Consider the following 19,183-nt stretch of genomic DNA (forward strand, 5'->3'; position numbering starts at 1 on the left):
GTCCACTCCTCCCGGCCCATTCCCTGCCCTGATAAATATCCTTATCTTCTTGTGTGCCACGTTCATCCTTTCAGTTAATAAGTGAGCCACATCTTACATGTTTTTGGCCTTGGAGGGAGTTTGGTGTACTCTGTTCATTTTGTGGATTTTCTGCAGCTAAATAAATGTGTCTATTGATACATGTGTAGCCCCTTCTCAGCAGACACCACAATAAATTATTGTAACCAGCCTTACAAGTTTTATACAATAGGATAAAATGATTTTTTGATTTTATTTGAGGGAGTTTTTCTTTTTACAAATCTAGGTTCTAATGACAGGTTATGGTGACATATGCTGTACAGATAGTAAAGCCCCTTGAGGAAATTAGGATTTGTGATACTGGGCTGTAGAAATAAAACTGACTTGATTTGAAGCTGCACTCATTAGAGCTCAACAGCTATTGATTGCTATCCGACACAGAAAAAGCCCACACAGCATGTTGTTTCAGCTTTCTGCTTCTGAGACCACAGATGATTTCTTTCTCACCTCTTTTTGCTTTTAATCAAGGACACCCAAACGCAGAGCTGTAACAGCAGCACATTTTTCTATTTTATTTCTTTCTTTAGCTATGATTCATAAAATATCTGCCAATGAAGTCTCTTTCTTGAAAAACAACAATTATTGCTGCAGTTTTCTTCTTTTTTAAACCCTTTAAAAAATTCTGGACCAAGTCGAAAAGATATTGTAGCTTGCCAACAATGAGTGACCCATGAGAGAACCTTAAACAGGTGTTATATGTGTGGAGACCTTGGCCAACATTTCTTAAAGAGGTGCACAGATGACATAACCACAGGTGCTGTGGCACGATGGGGCAGAAGTGGGCAAACATGAAAATAGGAGCGTGATAAGAGAGTAGATTTGGGTCGACACTTAATGCCAACAGGTAAGAACAGAGTGTGAGGAGGACACAGATGTGGTCAACGGAAAGAGGGAGGAGTGGAGGGGGGAACGGGCCAAGCACAGTGTGGCTTTTAGGATATAAATATGAGCAGAGGTGAGTCCAGGTGTCTTCTGATCATTCACTTGACACCATGAGACTGCTGGCTCTGCTGCTGATGATCGGAGCTGCTGGTAAAGACACAGATATAGACACATGGACAAGGATACAAGCACACTTGCATACTAAGAGAACAGCTGTCTATGTGAACTGTAATGTGATGGAAAGTTGTGTTGACGATAACTCTGAAACACAAACTGTACTCTTTCTGTTGCCTTCAATCTCTTTCTGTGTGTGTGTGTGTGACAGCGGCAGTTCCCCGCTACGATGGCAAGATCATTGGTGGGTATGAGTGTTCGCCTCACACTCGTCCATACATGGCCTCCCTCAACTATGGTTACCACTTCTGCGGTGGGGTGCTCATCAACAAGCAGTGGGTGCTCTCCGTTGCCCACTGTTGGTACAAGTAAGTGTGCATTGATGGAGGAAAAATTGCTTTCTAATATCACATGCATCGTCCGTTCTGTTTCTTTTACCACTTGTCTTGCTTGATTTTGATGCTTTTTTTCCCCTTTGAGATAAAAAATGAATACAAAAACATCTGTAGGTGGAAGACTAATGTTTTTCAATCTAGTACCATATGTTGAAGACATCTGTTAAATCTCAAAATAAAAGCATTCCAGCTGTTGCAAAAAAAACAAAAAACATTGAGCGATTAAGACAAGAATTACAAGAATAAAAATACTGACATTTTTTCTGCCTCCACATTTTTCAAGCATGTTTTTCCTCTTTTCTCAGCCCCTATGCCATGCAGATCATCCTGGGAGACCACGATCTGCGAGTGTTCGAGGGTACCGAGCAGCTCATGAAGACCCAAAACATCATCTGGCACCCTCAGTGAGTGAATAAATGATGGATCCCGTCTGATGATTGGTTCATTCAGTGCAGAGAAACAGCTACATTGCACAACTTATTTTATATTTCTCTGTGTGCAGGTATGACTACCAGACTCTGGACTATGACGTGATGCTGATCCAGCTCTACCACCCAGTGGAGGTGACTGATGCAGTTGCACCGATCCCATTGCCCACAGGTTGCCCAGTGGGGGGAATGTCCTGCTCTGTGTCTGGCTGGGGTAACACCGCCCCTGATGGCCAGGGTGGGTTGCCTTCTAACTATTCACTTCAGAGTCCCCAGAGTCCAAACTGGGTAGGGAGAGGGAGGTGGTGGCAGCATGCATAGCTGTCTGTCGATGTGTCTTTTTATTTAGGCTTCCACTGGGCAGTGTCAAAGTCAACCAGTTTCAAATTGTTTATCTTGTATATCTTATCTTGTATCTAAAAAGATACAAATTTGTCTCTAAAAATACACAATTTAAAAATCAGAGGCAATCCAGACACTCCAAAGAAGACAAAAAGAATCAAAAACGAGTAAGGAAAAATATTCAAAGGGCTTTATTATAGTGGTTAAATCATTAAAAGGCTCGTCAATACAAAATCCAACATGTTTAGACCATTAAGTCTTCATCAGGACTTTTATAGTTTAAAAACATAACAATACAAATTTAACGATTAAGCCACTACAATAAAGGCTTTCCTGTCTTTAAGAGCACCTGATACAGTTCTTATCCAAACATAATTTTTAATCTTGTTTAAGTAACTTCTGGATTTTGATCCAGCCTGCCGTGGTCCTGCTTGATGTAAACTGATAACCATTATTACTCATATTTCCATTTTTCTTATTCTTATTGATCATTGAGTAGTTTTTATAGCTGCTACTATTATCAATATTAATTACAATACTGTTATTATAGCTGTTGGTATTACTATTTCTGTTGTTGTTGTTGTGCATCTCCATCTCTCTGTCTCTTTCTCTCTCTCTCTCTCTCTCTCTCGCCCACTAAACTCAACTGGTCAAAGCAGATGGCTTCCCACCTAGAGTCTGGGTCTGTTCTCTGTTAAAAGGCAGTTTTTTTCATGGGGGAATGTAGTCTATGGTCTAGACCCACTCTAAATGGAAAGCAACCTCTTATTTTTTTAAAAGGTCAGTAGCAAGTAACAAATAGGCTTAGAGCTGAGAGCTGAGAGCCACAGGCAGACTGGAGAAGTGAGAAACTATTGAGAAATGGACTCTCCTGATATTGTCGACACAAAATGCACAATAATATGGAATATTGTAGGCCTTATCCTTTAATATCATTTACCTACTTACCAAAACTGTCTCAGAGGCTCCTCTGACTATCCCTGTTCTGCCTGTTCCAGATCCTTACATGCCCGTCAAACTGCAGTGTTTGGACACGCCCACAATAGACGACGCTCAATGTGAGAACGCCTATCCTGGCATGATCACACGCAGGATGTTCTGCGCCGGACACCTGGAAGGAGGCAAAGATGCATGCAATGTGAGTTTTTTAGTAAATGCTTCCTCAGACTGCTGTGTATATATGGAAGAATTCATCTGTGCCCGCTCATCATACCTGGTCACACTCTGTGTTTTTATCAGGGTGACTCCGGAAGCCCCCTGGTGTGTCGTGGAGAGGTCTACGGCTTGGTGTCATGGGGTCAGGGATGTGCCCAGCCCAACTATCCAGGAGTCTACGTCAAAGTGTGCGAGTTCCTCTACTGGATTCAAGACGTCTTTGCAGCCAACCCTTGAAGAAATTAATTTCCCACTTCTTCACTCCTCCCACATGTTCCCCTCTATTCTCTGCTCTTAATGACCACTCATTCCTGTTTTCTCTTACAGCCTTAACATCTATTCTTTCTCTGGTGCCTTGTCTCCTTTGATGTTTCCCCTCTCATATATTCAGGCTCAACACACCAGAATGTAGAAAACAAAATAAAACTTGGTATATATTCACTTTTTATTTGTCTGGTCATATTTTCACAAGACAATAAATCCCACCAAATAAAACTAACGAGAAGCTCAAGTATGTGTGAGTTATAGCCTTTATTTGTTTGATTTTAGGGTCATTTAAAACTGTTTGATGGCATTATTAAGTTTTTATTTACCCACATAACTTATTAAGAACAAACTTGCAGTATGGGTTAAATGACGAGGTAGCACATTTCTATTATCTCTCTTACATTCCCTCCCATTTCCCCCCTTATTTGTCCATATAACTACACTTTGAAATATAAAACCTTTCATTACATTTCTATTATTTCATGAAGGCTCGGCAAAGGCTTTAATTATGAAGAAGACTGTGTGTGAGACAATACAGTATTTAAGAATCAGTACTGAACCTGCTGCGGAGGTAATGGAAGTGTGATTATTGAACAGTAGGAGGCCTCGCTCAGCCATTTTCGTGCCAGTCCCACCCACTCATCTCGACTTCAGCAGCGCAGCAGACACACTTACAGTTAAACATGACACCAAAAACTATTTTTACATTCACTGAAGCCTGGTTTGTGGATTTAATATATTTTAGTTGACATGTATTTCTCACTTTATTTAAAGAGTCTTTAGATTGCAGAGGTTCTGTCAGGACGACATTGTTCTCGTCATCTCTGCCAGGCCACATTTGTCTTTTCTGAGCCCTGCTGCTCTCCTTTCCTCCCTCTCCTTTTGTCTTCGTCTCTGTTTGACAGGGCTGGAGGGTCCGAGCCATGCTGCTCCGCCTACACACAAACACAAAAAGAAATCTTACTGGGATGTAGAATTCACACGAGAAATGAAAAAGTCTAAGGAGGTTGAAAATGCAAACTCATATTGCACAACCTCCGGCTCTGCTGTGGAACAATAATGTTTGATTTTAAAGTGAGACATCAACTTTTCAGAAGAAGTGATGAATTCTAGCATGAGACTTGTATTAGATTGTAGGTTACCAATAAAGTTTTTGGTGGTAACTTTGCTGGAGATGTGCAGAATTAAGACTTAAAGGATTAGTTCACCCAAATTTTTTTTTTAAAAAGTCAGTCATTATCTACTCCTCTCCATGACAACGGAAAGTCAAGTTAATTTACGTGGTCCACAAAATATTCCTGGAGTTTTACAGCAAAACAGCACTGCAGCATTCTCCTAAACAACTGATATAGATGGTGACTTTTTACTTTAAAACGCAAAAACAACTGAAGAAACAAAAAAACATAAAACGGTTGATAAAGCTTGTCTGGCGTTATCCATCTCTCTGGAAAAGACATAATTTTCACCCTTTTGAAAGCCAAAATCTTCACTGTAGGTGCTAAGCTAAAAGCATTAGCATGCACCCGTGTTGACGGTGTAAATATTGTCATTTCAAATCAAATTGGGATGTTTGGGCTTCCAGAGACATGGATTACACTGGATGATATTATTTTTCTGTTGTTTTTTACATTATAAAACCGGTCCCCATCTTCTACAGTTGTTTAGAAAAATGCTGCAACTCTGTTTCGCTGTGACGCTCCAGAAATGTTTTGTGGACTATGAAAATTAACCTGAGTAGATAATGACTGATTTTTCATTTTTGATGAGCTTATCCTTTAAGGCTGAATGCTTACATAAGTGTTTCTCAAATTAAGGAGTATGCTATTGTTGCAGAGATGAATAGACTGAAACATTTTTACCCGTCAAACAAAGGTGCTTAAATTCTGATTAAATTCTGCAATGCGCTGCAATAATTGCTGGAACTGAGCCGTCATTAACGTTATCAGTTTCACTTGTGCTTTTCTGCAATGATGTCAAAGTGTCTGTGAAAGGAGTATGATTATGATTCATTTGGGAACAATAAAGTAGAGTTGTAAGTACAAGACAGTCAAGACTGACTTCAGGAAAGGAAGAAAAAGAAAAACAAGAATTATACAAGGCCTGTTTAAGCTGAGACATTAGTCACACTCAACATATGAAGAAGCCTGTCTGCTATCAATTTGGGGAGGCTTGAAATGTCCACCTCCAAAGGGAGGTGTGACAGAAACAGTTTTTTAGGATAATCTCACTTACAGTTGAGGACACAAGCTTATAACATGAAACAACTTACTGTCAACACTCTTCTGAGAGGAAGAAGAAATTGTTGCGTCATTTAGGAATTCAGCACTGTTAAAAACAGAGCATGAAATTAGCTGCGAAACAAAAACAACTTAATCATGGATGAGGTGAAAAATATTGGTTCATTGCAAATTCTCTCAATTGAGACAGCTGCCACTCACCTGAGGGAGAGCGAGTGTGGCTGAGGCAGTCTCAACCCACCAGACCTCTCGTCCTCACTGCTGTGTGACTCCTCCCCCTGATGCCTAAATACAGTGGAATCGACACAACACATTTATATTCCCCATTTTTTTAAAATAAATGTTAATGCACAGATCTTGTCTCATACACAAGAGTCAAGACATGACTAGCAACCACACCAACAGACGCTAATGGGAATAAAGAAAAGAAAAAGCTAAATGCAGAAACAGCAGCAATCCCCTATACAAAAGTTACACTACAAAATGAAACAAGACATAACCACAAAACACTCAGCAAAATCTGCACAATTTACAAAATCAGTTAAATAATATGACATGCTACGTTGCAGTGATCAGGTATTAAGTCACTGACTAGCTATGTACGCTTGCCAGAGGACGAGCATTTGTACCGCATGTGTCTAGCAGGAGTTACTAAGAGGTTACACTAACTTATGTCAAGTGTCAAGATCCATATCTAATTAGCAAGAAGTCGCCCAATAGAGTGTTAACATTTAGACTCAAGTATGTTTCTAGTGTACAACTACATCATTCCCCCCTTCACTGCTTTGTTTTAAACTGTGTCTCACCTGTTTATGTGTTTGTGTCTTCTCCGTGCTTCATTACCACCATGAGCCTGCTGAAGAGATAAAATGTCACAAACACTGTGCAGGCATCAGCTACAACACACGCTCACACAATACAGCTGGTGAGTCTCTGCAGTACTGTGCATGAATTACCAATCCTCAGAGTTGAGTGTCTGTGAGGATGGAGAAAATTAACACATCACACCAACAATATGTAAATAGCTCGAGTGTCAGTGGGAACTTACTGAACGGGAGTGGGAGTGTTTGGCCGGCGTCTTGGTTTCTGATGTCAGGGATTGGCTCAACGGAGATGGACAGCGTGGGGCAGTGCTGTTTTTAGGGGGCAGAGGTGGACCAGTGTGGTGGGAGCTGGGAACTTGGTAGTCCAAACTTGAGAACTGCTGAGAGAAAGTGTAGGCAGTCAGTGGGTTTTTTTTAAATTTTTTTATTTCTTCTTCACTGGCAAACATTGCTTTAAAGCCACAGGAGGAAACTCGAGGAAGGGGAGGAGGAGAGAGTCTGAGGATGGAGGGTTTCATGTGCTGTACAGATTCAACAGCCCCTTGAGACAAATTTTTTGATTTGTAATAGTGGGCTGTACAAACAAAATTGACTTGACATGTTGCAAACGACGTGCCCAAACAGTAATGCATATACAGTAATTCCTGCTAATTCATAGGACTACAAGCATATAGACTGAATGAGTTTAAAGCACATAGAAACAACACTAAGAGTCTACATACCACATATTTGTGAGGCTTCACATAGGAGTGGTTTCAGCCAAATGCTAATGTCAACATACTAACATGCTTACAATTACAATGCTAATCTGCGATCGTATAATGTTTGCTGCTCACCGCCGTAGTTAAGCATGTTAGCTTAGTTATACCTATATTTTTAAAAGAGTAAAATTTTAAATTAAGATTATGACCTGATGATTGCGCTACTGGTGGAATCACCAAACTTAACACAATTCGCCTTGGTGTGACATGAACTTCTGTACCAAATTTCACAACATTAGATCCAATAGTCCAAACAGTCAGTTCAAACTGATAAGCTAAAACTTTGACCTGCTTGTGGCGCTGTTTGGTCGACAGACCTACATTGCCATTGACTAAATTAATGCATTTATATACATAATGTATTCACGCACCTTCCTCAGGGCAGCCATTTCCTTTACCATCAGTTCAATGTCCTCGTGGGTCTCATCCTCTGCGTCGTCCTCACACTCCTCCTCCCACTGGCCGCTGCCTGGCAGGTAGGGCTCGATGAGGATTGTTTCTGTTCCTCTGATGTCGCAGCGACAGTATGGGCAGGTGTTGCCAGCTGACTTCTGCTAGATAATTATTGATGACAGGTCATGGGCAGAGTAATGGAAACATTAAAAAACGGTAGTCGCCCATTGACTTGATGCCTTTTGAACTGTGTACAGTGGAATATGTTGGACTTGTCATCAAAGGAAAAAACACCACTTCTTCAAAAGATCAAGGTGGTGGAAAGTACAACGTTTAACGGTCACAGTAGATTGTGGTGTTCTATAAATGAAAACCAGATTGCTGTAACATTTTACTTTTTCTTTCAAAGCTCTAGCATACAGGTTTCAAGTGTCTCCAGGTTTTTTTATGCTCATATCACACGTTCTGCTTTTTTTAATCCTGTGACCACAGATCCTTTTTGCAGATCGGGTCAGTTCAGGAATTTTAGATTGCTGCCCTTGCCTATTTTACAGTGTGCAACGCTGCAATTCGAACAAGTATTACTTATTTCAAACTCTTTTATATGCCCACACTGCTTTGAATCATGAAATAAAACTAAATAAGACTCTTTGGTATTCAGTGCGTGCATATGCCTTTGTTACATCAAAGGTTTAACTGCCTGTTCTTTTCTTTACACTCATCAAAGTAATTGTATTGTAGTGAAAACTTCACCACAATCTAGTCTAACTTACAACTTTTCCATTGTGGTTTGACGTCCACAAAGCATATCTAATTTTCTTTTCCTGTCTGCGTCCTCCTCTCTCTGTCTCTCTCTCTCTCTTTCTTGTCAAAGAGAATGAGACTGATACAGTTAGAGGAGGATGTGAACCTGAGCTCACACAGGAAGTCTTGAGCCAAATGTCAGGACTTGCTACTCTGCACTTTTGCAAAGACTTGAAGACCTCCTGAACAGATGGGAGAGTACTGGCTGGCCGACTGAAAGATATAGTAGTGGAGCGTGAAACTGTAATACGCCAGCTGCAGCTTTAATTCTGATTGGTTATTTTCTATGTCATGATTGAAAGAGGAAGTAGGAAGTCGGGGGAGCCCCTGAGGAACATAAAAGTGCACACAGGACACGCTGTCTTTGCTGACTACATTTTGAATTTTGTGACTTTCTTTTTGAAACTTTGTGTGCAATCTAAAATTGGCTTATGTAATTGATTTCAATGAATGACCACCGTGTGATATTCTGTGTATCTTTGATATTTAAATGATGTGATCAGGCTTAAAGTCCCATTATATTCCCCTTCTTCAATTTTACAGTTGTCACTTTACATATGGAAAGCATCTGTCATTGATATTTATGGTTCGTTTCACAGCAATTTTCTTTTTTAACCCACTGAACTGAGCTTCATGCTTGTCTCTCCAGTGAGTTTTCAAACTATTTGCTCTGGTTTAAGAGGGTTTAAAGGCAAACTCCACCAATTTTACACATTAAAGTGTGTTTACAGGTCTTGGGGATTGCTGCTGCATATGTGAAAAATTAGTATGAAGCTCCAGAGGAAGCTGCATGTAATCTGATAAATTATGTCCAGAGGTGTCACTCAGTGGCTAAGTTGCATTGAAGGTAATGTAGACGCCAGAATAGAAAAGGAGGAAGAAAGTGTGGAATAAAAAAGGTGATATCTCTGGTTCTGCTGTATGGATTTTGATCATTTGTTTTTAAACTGTCCATAATGAGCTTTTCAGAACCTGGCGCCTACATTACCCACAATGCAATTTAGCGACTGAGTGACATCACTGCAGGCAATTTATCAGATTACACTCAGCTTCCTCTGGAGTCACAAAGGGCTTAATATTACTCTTCTCACATATGCAGTAGTAGTACTCCCCAAGACCTGTAAACACACTCATGTAAAGTTGGTGGAGTTACCCTTTGTGTGCGTCATTGTCAGCTTTTTTTTTTTTGCCTGGGAGACCTGTATTTGTAACACATTTGTGGATAACATGTGACCTAATTCACAAGCACAGGTGTACTGAATATTTCTTAAATGGTTGTGAGGCTCAACACGGCTGACTGATACAATGTGACTACACAGTAAAAACAGAAGTAGGATAGGAAACTGCTCTCTTGGCCTTACGAGGCAGTGTAATAGTTTCACACTAACTTCAAAGAAGAATATCTTGGTGTAAAAGTGCACGATTACCATGGAAGTCACCTTATAGAATTAGCCTTGGCTCATTTATTAGAAAGTATTGCACAATTAAGATCATTTTTTGTGAATTCAATAAAAATTCATGCAGGGCAATAAGGTAAGAATTGAGTTTCTTGGCTCAAAATGAATCGTTAAGCATTGATTTGTGAGGGTTATTATATATATCATCACATGTGAAAATCCCTTGCGTACTTTGTTGAACACGGAGCATATTTTTGACATCAACCCCAAACCACATTCAAATAACCAGCATTGTTACAGGATGGTGGGGCTTCAACCAAAACCAAACCATGGAGACGCTGATCTACAAAAAGGCCTACAAAAATAAACCCAGTTTAGTCAACCCAGACTGTTACACTCCACTGAACACACTGTTACGGTAATCGCTGCTCGGTTTAATATGCCAGTATTTAGCATGTGTTTTTTCAGCTGGATATACTGTACAGCAGGCTACAATGAGTAAATGGATGGGGGTTCATACCTGCCAGCCTCTGAGGCAGGGTTGGCACAGGAGATGCCCACAGGGCTGGATACGAGTGTCCTTATCCCTCTCTGCACAGATCTTACACAACTGGAAGGTGCTGCCGATTTCACAGTAGAGCTCATACTGCTCCTGTTGGGGATTACAGTGGGTAGACAGGCAGACAAGGCAGAAAACAGTAAGACAACATCTCAGGATATTATCTATGTTTTGTCTTTTGTCTAGCCTCAGGATGCTGTTGGCAGTTTGATAAATTGATAACAAGGTGTAAAGTGCATCATTTACTTCAGTAACTTTGACTTTGCCCCTCTGGGCCGGTTCACACAAGCTCGTCAGGTCGGGGTTCACATCACGGCCATCTGGGTAAAGGTAGCTGCAGGCACAGAAAAACACAGCACTTAGAGAGAGAAGACATAAAGAAAAATAATAAACCCGAGACCTGTATGTGTGTGTGTGTGTGTGTGTGTGTGTGTGTGTGTGTGTGTGTGTGTGTGTGTGTGTGTTTCGTCTTACCAGCCTTCCTTGAAGCCCTGAATGAGCGCCTGGTAGAGAGGTGTATTCTGGGGAATGGTCTGGACAATGCTACCTTCAGTGGTCACATGGCCGATAGCCCACTGGCCCATTCTTGTGCAGCTCAAACGAAAGATATAGCTGTGAGGGAAAGGGAGCCTTTTAAATCACACTTGTTTATAAGACAGAAAATCAACAATTGACATTAAAGTTCACAGTTTTTCCATGTCATTGAGTAAAATACAGTTGCCTTGGTCTGTATTTGTTTCTATATTCTCTGTAATTGAGCAATTAATTCCAGTAAAATCCCTCTCATTCTTAAAACAGCTATAATATTCATTAAGCTGCACTTAACATAACAAGAACATAATCTCTCGAAAGCTAGATGGAAAGCTGAAAATCTTGAGTCTGATGTGCAATGAAAAGTATGCCAAAAACTCAAGAGGGTAATAAATAGAAGGTACTTCAAAATAGATTAAAATGTAATCAACGAAGCCTCTTTGCTCCTGAATTTTTAAACTTTTCATAATGAATAGAAAGGTACTGAAAGTTTCTGGAGTGCTGTGGGTCTGTGTTGCTTCAAGGACCTAATTTCTTACAGCTGAGATCACTTGCCAATTTGATTTAACTCAAGCACTCAACACCCCCTCAGTTTGCTTTTCTGAGAAGTGCATCAGTCAGTTCCTCACCTCCCAGGTCTGTGCAGGTAGTGTTCCAGACGAGCTATAACCTGATCATAGGTAAGAAAGGCCATGTAGCCTGGATGAGTCACTGCTAGCTGGTTCCAGTTCCTAATGAGTGACTTCCAGGGCTAAAATAAGAGGAGAGGATGTAAACACATGTTCATCATGTCTCATCATTAAAGTAATAGTTCAACATTTTGTCTTCCAAAGAGCCACTTTAGATGAAAAGATACCTCTCTCATGTCTGCACGCTAAATAAGAAGCTACAGCCAGCACCAAGTTACCTTAGCTTAGCATAAAGACTGTGAACAAGGAGAAACAGGTAGCCTAGCTCCCTCTATGAGCTCGCTAATTCACACATCTTGTTTCTATAAAAGCGTACAAAAACTGAAGTGTGAAAACAACAATTTGTGGTTCTATTTCTTGGTCGGGGGGGGGGGCGTAACTTCCTGGAGTCATGCCATCAGTGTGAGGTTGAGAGGCAACCAGTGGAGAGACCAGGAAATCACTGTGCCCACTCAGTAAATGGTTTCATACATAACCCCAGTAAAAACCACAACTTGTTGCTTTTACACTTTGGTATGTATCCTGAATAAACAAGCAAGACACAGGATTTTTTGTTCCCTTTAGACTGAGCTTGGCTAGTTGTTTCCCCATGTTTTCAGTCTTTATGCTAAGCTAAGCCAACCAGCTGCTTTCATGCAAAGATATGAGAGTTGTATCCACCTACTCATCTAACTCTTGGCAAGAAAGCAAGCGTATTTACGGAAATGTCAAACTATTACTTTTGTTTAACCATTTATAACCTTTAATAGGTAAATGTCACCTTACCTGAAACAGTCTAGTGAAGATGTCAAACTCAAACACGGAGATGTGGTCATTGCAGGTGAGATCTATAGTTGACTTCAGAGCCATGGACTCCATCCCTTCCTCAAATGCATGTACAGTCTGTAGCTGCTCCTTGAAAGTATTCCACTGCACTATACACCTGTCAGAACACATTATTAACATGTAGTAAATGTTGACAGACTCAAAAAAAAAAAAAGAGTCTGTCATTGAGTCATTAAGTTTCCCACACTCACTTGTTACCAAACCGATGCCACCAAAACCCCTCGGCCTCTGTCTTGGTCACCCTGTAGGTGTCACCCTGAAAATCTCCCCCCGGAAACATGGCCTTCAGCTCACAGAGCATGTGGCTGAACAGCAAGGACAGCTTGGTCAAGTTCCTCCTGAGAATGAAAAGGCAGACTCTCAGTTGTGGTTGCAGAAATAGAAATAGGCACACATTGCTCGTAAATGATGTGTTCTGGTCCAGTGATGTTGAAAATATACATAAAAATACACAGTGAAAGATTGCTTGTGATAATGGTTTGGGCTCTCATGGGAATACATAAAACCATCTTGTGAGCCAGCAACTCATTTGCCTCAAACTGATAACCCTCATCTCACACGCCTCCTTATAATATTCTCAAAGCTCAAAGTGTCAAAGACCAGGGACCTTTATTTAATGGTGCTATTGCTTTCTACTTGTGGGCCTTGTGTTACTTTAAGTTTTATGTAATGTATCAGTGAGAGTTAAGCGTTAAGACTCTAACTTGCAGTGTAGGTGTGAAATAACAGGTGTGAGACATGATCAGCAGTGAGTTGGCTATGAATAGTAAATAGCTGTGAATAGTTTGTGTAGAACTTAAAAGGAAGACGTTAAAATTAAATTCTATAACACCATTGCTTTGTTTCAGTTGAAACAAGCCATGCACATACTTTCCATAGATACACACACACAAACACGCGCAAACACACACACAACAGGTAGTCCAGCTAACAAACAGGATGCTCTCTCTGCTGTATGCTTGACTGTAAATACCACAAAATGTTCCAGTGGGCAGTGTGTCACCTCAGGCCAAAGTTTAATAGAGTTTATTCTCTTTCTATGTTCTTCTGTGGTCAGTAACAACGTAAAATAGTAATTTATCGTAAGAGTACAAATACAAATCTCACTCAAAATTGTTTAAAACTACTTTGTCAGCAGCAAAAAACATTTTTCAACAATAACACAAAACTATAGCGAAGTAAAAATGTATCATTTAGTCTTTGAAGTATCTAAACATCCCTTCCAGACATCGATGAAACATAAATGAAAATACTCTGCTGGCACATTTCACAGGTCAACCTTTCAGGTTTAAGTAACAATAAACAAAATACAGGTTTGAGTGAAGGAGGACCGTGAACGTTTCTGTTAATGAATCAAAAATAAATCAAACATGCTGCAATATGCTTTCATTTTTATTTGGGGCTGCGATGATTCATTGATGAGTTGTCATCTACTAAATTAATCACAGACTATTTTGGTATTTGGTCGATTAATCAGTTTGAGTAATCCTCTGATTCAAGCTTCTCAAATGTGAATATTTTCTTGCTTCTTCACTCCTCTGTGACAATAAACTGAATATATTTGTGTTGTGGACCAAAGCTGAGGACGTAATCTTGGACTTGTGATCAACATTTTTCAATCGACAATGAAAATAATTGTAAGTTGCTGGCCTATTTACATTTTTTGACTAATTTCAAAATACACAAAATACAGTATGACCACTGTTATAATACAAATGCAGTTAAAATTGTACATTCATATATAGAGGAGGTATCTACTGATTCTAAAACCCAAAGACAGTGTACTGTGTAACAATTCTAGTTAATCATATCTATTCATCACTATTACAACATAGTTCTCCTTTTGTACTTTTGATGCAACGCTGAAAATCTTCTACAGATCAGTCCAGGCATCCAGCATTCATTTAAAGGGATATTTGCCTGTGTCTGTGTGGGTCATAGACTTAGAAAAACCTCATTGTTGTTGAGGAGGGGAGAGTAAGGTAGAAGGGAAATGTGTAAGCCACATCTCTCGCTTTGGCTGACCCCGTGTATATAAAAATATCATCACAAAAGACAAGACAGATGGTGGTGAAATTTACAGTAAACACACCACTGCAAATGGTTTTTGGACACAAATGGCTGCAATATTGTGTGAATTTTCCTCTTTAACAGTTAAACGGATTTGTTACACAACTGATGTATTTAATAAATACAGTGTATGGTGTTATAAAGTGTTTTTCTTATGTTGTTTCTGCTCATAATTGTACTCGTTTGTGTAACTGAGTTGGCACATTTTGCATGTGTTTCTTAAATTCCAGTCAGAGGAGGCCAAAGCCATCATAATGTCACAGTCAATGATCTTCCATCCACTGAACCTTCCACCGCCTGTTTCTGTCGCCTTCACCTCTCAGTCTTATCTCAGTTCTGTTTTTAGCCTCGCATGATAGCCGGGCACAAATTTCACTTACGGAGGCGAGGATATTATTCTGACCATCCAACAGTCAGTGTTATTAAAAGTGGACAGAGTACCTGCAGCTTACTGTCCTGACATTTTTGCAGAACATCATAAAAACACCAAAAAGGATATTTACACAATTCACCCTGACATCTAAGCCACAATACACATAACACTGAGTGAATTTGCCACATGACTGCCCATGCGGACCAGGCTGTGGTGAAAAGGCCATCTGTTTGTCATCTTATCTGTGCAAAAGATTCTTGAAGATGATGTAACAAATCTTCAAATAAGGCATATTTGATTGTCAGTTTCCGCTGAAATAAAACAAGCGTCTGTAACAATTTGCATACAATTACTGAAATTGTACAGCAGAGGAGTGAGAATACTTTTTGCGATAGTGATATATCGAACAATATGTTAAGTAATGTCTCATATAAAATGATAAATTTTAATTCTTACAATGCAGCGTACTGTATTTCATTGTTATCCCTTAAACTGGAAAAGACCTGTCATGTGTGTAAAACAAGAACCACGATAACTCACTATGTTAGTATTTAAATATAATCTGCAAACAAATCGTATAAAACGATAACATAAATAGAGACGAGACAGCGACCGAAACTCGATTTTTGGGGCCGATCACAGCTGTTGTGATGCCCGTCAACGTGTTCGCATTCTGACATACGTAAATACTCAGGAGTCATTACTGAATTATTCCATTAGTATTCAGTGCTCATGGGACTGGAAACAACCATCTTTGAACGCCTTCATTTTGATCTCAACGTCACACCTGTCAAGTTTCGCGACTGTATCTTGCACGCTGACAAATATCTGTCAGCAGACAGACAGGCGGACAGACATATGAACACCTGGAAAAATAACCAAAATTGTGTCTATGGTACTTTCCCCCCACACACGCACATGTTGGATGGATGGATAGACAGATAGATAGAAGGACAGTACCTACTATTTCGACATATAGCACGTCTTCATTTGATTGAAAAGAAGAAAAGTAAAGATTGAAAACTTTTTAGGAGTGGTAGAAACTTCAGTTGCTGCTCTTTATTACAAGGCTAAAGGCTTCACTATGTTGTATACATCTGCAGTAAATACAGCCGAGTTGTAGGTGAGTAAAATAAAAGCAGAGGATATCTATGTATACCCCGTGGATACAACTGTTTGGACATACACTTAAAAAAAACGTCCATTCAAGGCCAATCTCTCTCCCAAGCTCCTCACATACTGATGTTGTAATTTCTTTTGCCCAGTTCCACCACATTAGCATCACAAAGACACACGTTTGGCCCCTTTTTCCACCTTCATCATTAGTAGTCCCAACAGCAGCAGCGGCCGCAGCCCGAACTCCAAATAAAAAAAGTCACTCTTTTTATAGCGGCTCCAAAATATCCACTTTAGCCAAACAGCAAACTTACAAAATGTAGTCAGTGTTTTTATCTTGGTGCATAGCGAAGTCTATATTTGACTTTTGACTATTAAGTTAGAACTCTTTCATCCAGTTATGTAAATAAAGAAGGCTATTTTTGGATTCATGAGGCTCAGGGCCCAGTCCCATGGTACTGGATCAAGATTTGAGGGATGTGTGGCCTCCCTCTGACCCCATAGTCAGTTCATTTGTCTTACAGCAAGGTTACTGAGAGCAACTTGTCCAAAAAACATGATCTGGTTGAGTCGAAAAAAGAAATGGCTTAAAGGCTGGTTACCTCGGGCGATACTGCGATGCAGATAGTTGTTTTTTTTGTCAGGTTGTGAGGTCATTTTGTTTTTTATTATTTAATTTGTGCTGCTCACAGAATTTAAAAAAAATCAACAACAGAAATGGAAATATCTAAAAAAAAGTTTCCCCATTACTCAGAATAATCCACAGATATCGCTGCAAACACCTTTCATGGGAATTAGTGAGTCCCTATTAAAACAGTGTGATCTGCAGATCATCCCAAATACAGAGACTCTGTCTCTGGAAAGATATTTTGCTGTTGAGTGTATTACTTATAATGTCTCATTGCTGTGAGCACTTAAAATATACTTTCATTCAAACTGTCCGCTGTCATATAATAGGGTGAACATGTTGTGTTTTTCATTTTTATTTGCAGGAACCAACGCTTTAAAAGCAGAAAAATATGATAAATATTTATAGCGATTAATCTCTAGATTATCTGTTAGATTAATCAACCGATTATTTAGTCTATGAAGTGGCAGAAATAAGAGCCCGTTCTGAGAGCCCGAGGCGATGTCTTTTTTGTCAACTGACCTAAAGATTTCAATTACCAAGAATACAAAACACAGAAAACAATTTCTCAGATTTAAAAAGATACAACGAGCATATTTTGGCATTTTCAGTTGGATAAACGGTCAAATTTTGTGCTGATTAATTTTCTGATTTTGAAAAAATATATACTCTCAAAATGAGAAACACATGAAAGTGGGCCTACGTGACATGAAATATCTTAAACAAGACAGAGGACAAAGGTTTGGTCCGCTGTCCCTCTTAAAATAACTGACCATGAATGAATGAATGAAACATGAAATGAAATATTCACACAAATGTTCTTTTTCACTAAGATGTAATGTTTCTTATAATCAAACACAGAAGCTAAAGATTGTCTTTAAAGACATTTTTCAAAACCAAACTGTCCCGCTAACACGTGCTTCTCTTGTGTGTGTGGATATAGATGCCAGCCAGAGATGCTCTTACCTGAAGCTGGATGTCTCCTCAAATATCTTCTCCCGTCCCTCTTTAAACAGCAGCACGGCCCTGTCCGTCTTATCCAGCAGGTTTCTGACATGGACCCTCAGGTACTTGGCCTCGTCTCCCCGGGGAACCTTGGCGCCCATCACCCTTGAGCCTCGATAGGGCTCCCAAACCTGTACGAGCAGCGTTGTCGACTCAGATACCAGCTCTGGCAGGTACGGGGGACTGTTCCTCAGGCCCAGCCGGGGGTTAGTGCACAGCTCGTGAAGCTTTTCCAATTTTTTGAGGGCCTTGTCCACCAGCCGCCGGTCTGCGCTGGTAGGGGCCTGGGAGGCTGCTGAAACTGCTGCCGCCATAATGTCGCTGTTGTGTGTTTGGAAGTGATGTGAATCTAAAACGACCTTTAATGTCAGTCTGTCTGTGTTTCTGCGTGTGGGCGTGACAATAAATAATAATGGGCGTGCTGTTTTTAAGAGATTCAAAAGCTTTTGAATGTGTGAATGTTTATGAGCGGAAATAGGAGCTGCTGTTCACACCGGCTCAGGTTTTTGAGTGTTTTGCTTTTTGTCCTTAAAACGATTTTTGTGAGTTCCCAGCTTCATCTGAAAAGCACACATCTTAGCCTCCCCAAACAGCATCACCCGTTAATCCATACAGTGATAATCCAGAAGCATTTACATTATCCAACAGCGGACGGCACGTTCAATTACGGCATCACTTAAAATGCACTCGAAGCTACGCATTTCCTCCCAAAACACTCCACTCCTGTTCGTTTACAGCTTCTCATTCCTCTGTCAGATCTTCAGAAAAATACAAAAAAAACAAGATCTGTTACACAAAGCCACAAAGCAGCCATACAACATAAGAGGCCAACAATCAGAAAACAAACGAAGGGAGGGTTCGAGACTGACACTCAGCCCTTGAAACAGTTCCAACCTTTTAAAATCTCTCTCCAGTCCATCCTAACTCTCTCCACCCAAATACACTGAGTCTTTCTTGCCCCCTGTTTAGCATGCTTACCAAAATTCATGCGCACATCTCAGCAGCACAGCAGTCCCACATTGTCAAGGGTCAACAGAGCTGAGATGTCAACTCACAGCACAGCCGGAAACATGTTCTCTGTCACCGGCTGAAGAGCTGTGGCTTCTTCTTTGTCTCTCTTTTCTTGATGTCACTCTCTCGCTCTCTCTCTCTCTTGCTCACTCCTTTTGGTGCACCCTTTGATTGGTTTCCTGGTTGCAACCAGAGGAACAGGTTTGTTTTCTTTGCTCTATTGCTCAGGCAGGCAAGCAGAGAGAGAGAGGGCGAGAGAGAGAGAGAGAGAGAGAGAGGAAGAGACAGAGAGAGAGAGA

The 19,183-nt window shown here is 40.3% G+C and overlaps 2 protein-coding genes across 5 annotated transcripts; one reads left to right on the forward strand and one right to left on the reverse strand.

Moving 5' to 3' along the window:
* The first annotated feature begins 1,043 nt into the window (after nucleotides 1-1,043).
* Nucleotides 1,044-3,835, forward strand: LOC141012170 (trypsin-like). The gene is made up of 6 exons (XM_073485577.1): nucleotides 1,044-1,110; nucleotides 1,286-1,442; nucleotides 1,775-1,873; nucleotides 1,972-2,135; nucleotides 3,238-3,377; nucleotides 3,479-3,835. Exons 1-6 carry the CDS (start codon nucleotides 1,071-1,073, stop codon nucleotides 3,629-3,631), a joined length of 753 nt encoding a protein of 250 aa, XP_073341678.1. The 5' UTR covers nucleotides 1,044-1,070; the 3' UTR covers nucleotides 3,632-3,835.
* A 6-nt stretch (nucleotides 3,836-3,841) lies between these two features.
* On the reverse strand, nucleotides 3,842-18,972 carry cblc (Cbl proto-oncogene C, E3 ubiquitin protein ligase). Of its 4 annotated transcripts, none has more exons than XM_073485573.1 (14): nucleotides 18,852-18,972; nucleotides 17,835-18,631; nucleotides 12,873-13,019; nucleotides 12,622-12,778; nucleotides 11,797-11,918; nucleotides 11,111-11,248; nucleotides 10,883-10,970; nucleotides 10,598-10,729; nucleotides 7,855-8,034; nucleotides 6,947-7,099; nucleotides 6,705-6,754; nucleotides 6,100-6,183; nucleotides 5,931-5,986; nucleotides 3,842-4,596 (listed from the first exon to the last, which is right to left on the reverse strand). In XM_073485573.1, the coding sequence occupies exons 2-14, from the start codon at nucleotides 18,185-18,187 to the stop codon at nucleotides 4,460-4,462; spliced, it is 1,797 nt and encodes a 598-aa protein (XP_073341674.1). In that variant the 5' UTR covers nucleotides 18,188-18,631; nucleotides 18,852-18,972; the 3' UTR covers nucleotides 3,842-4,459. The 4 variants fall into 4 exon arrangements, with proteins under 4 accessions (XP_073341674.1, XP_073341672.1, XP_073341673.1 ...); XM_073485571.1 differs by having other exon boundaries at nucleotides 3,965-4,596; nucleotides 6,947-7,102; XM_073485572.1 differs by having other exon boundaries at nucleotides 3,965-4,596; nucleotides 7,855-8,037.
* Nucleotides 18,973-19,183: the final 211 nt, after the last annotated feature.

Source organism: Pagrus major, chromosome 17 (genome assembly GCF_040436345.1).
Source record: "Pagrus major chromosome 17, Pma_NU_1.0".
Taxonomy (NCBI): Eukaryota; Metazoa; Chordata; class Actinopteri; order Spariformes; family Sparidae; genus Pagrus; species Pagrus major.

Excerpts from the sequence above, each read along its gene's own strand:
- LOC141012170 (XM_073485577.1), top strand. The coding sequence starts at position 1,071 with ATGAGACTGCTGGCTCTGCTGCTGATGATCGGAGCTGCTG. Across the intron at positions 1,111-1,285 it reads GCTGATGATCGGAGCTGCTG|CGGCAGTTCCCCGCTACGAT; the intron begins GTAAAGACACAG and ends TGTGTGTGACAG. Across the intron at positions 2,136-3,237 it reads CACCGCCCCTGATGGCCAGG|ATCCTTACATGCCCGTCAAA; the intron begins GTGGGTTGCCTT and ends TGCCTGTTCCAG.
- cblc (XM_073485570.1), bottom strand. The coding sequence starts at position 18,187 with ATGGCGGCAGCAGTTTCAGCAGCCTCCCAGGCCCCTACCAGCGCAGAC. Across the intron at positions 12,779-12,872 it reads TGGCATCGGTTTGGTAACAA|GTGTATAGTGCAGTGGAATA; the intron begins GTGAGTGTGGGA and ends GTGTTCTGACAG. Across the intron at positions 8,038-10,597 it reads CCTGCCTCAGAGGCTGGCAG|CAGAAGTCAGCTGGCAACAC; the intron begins GTATGAACCCCC and ends ATAATTATCTAG.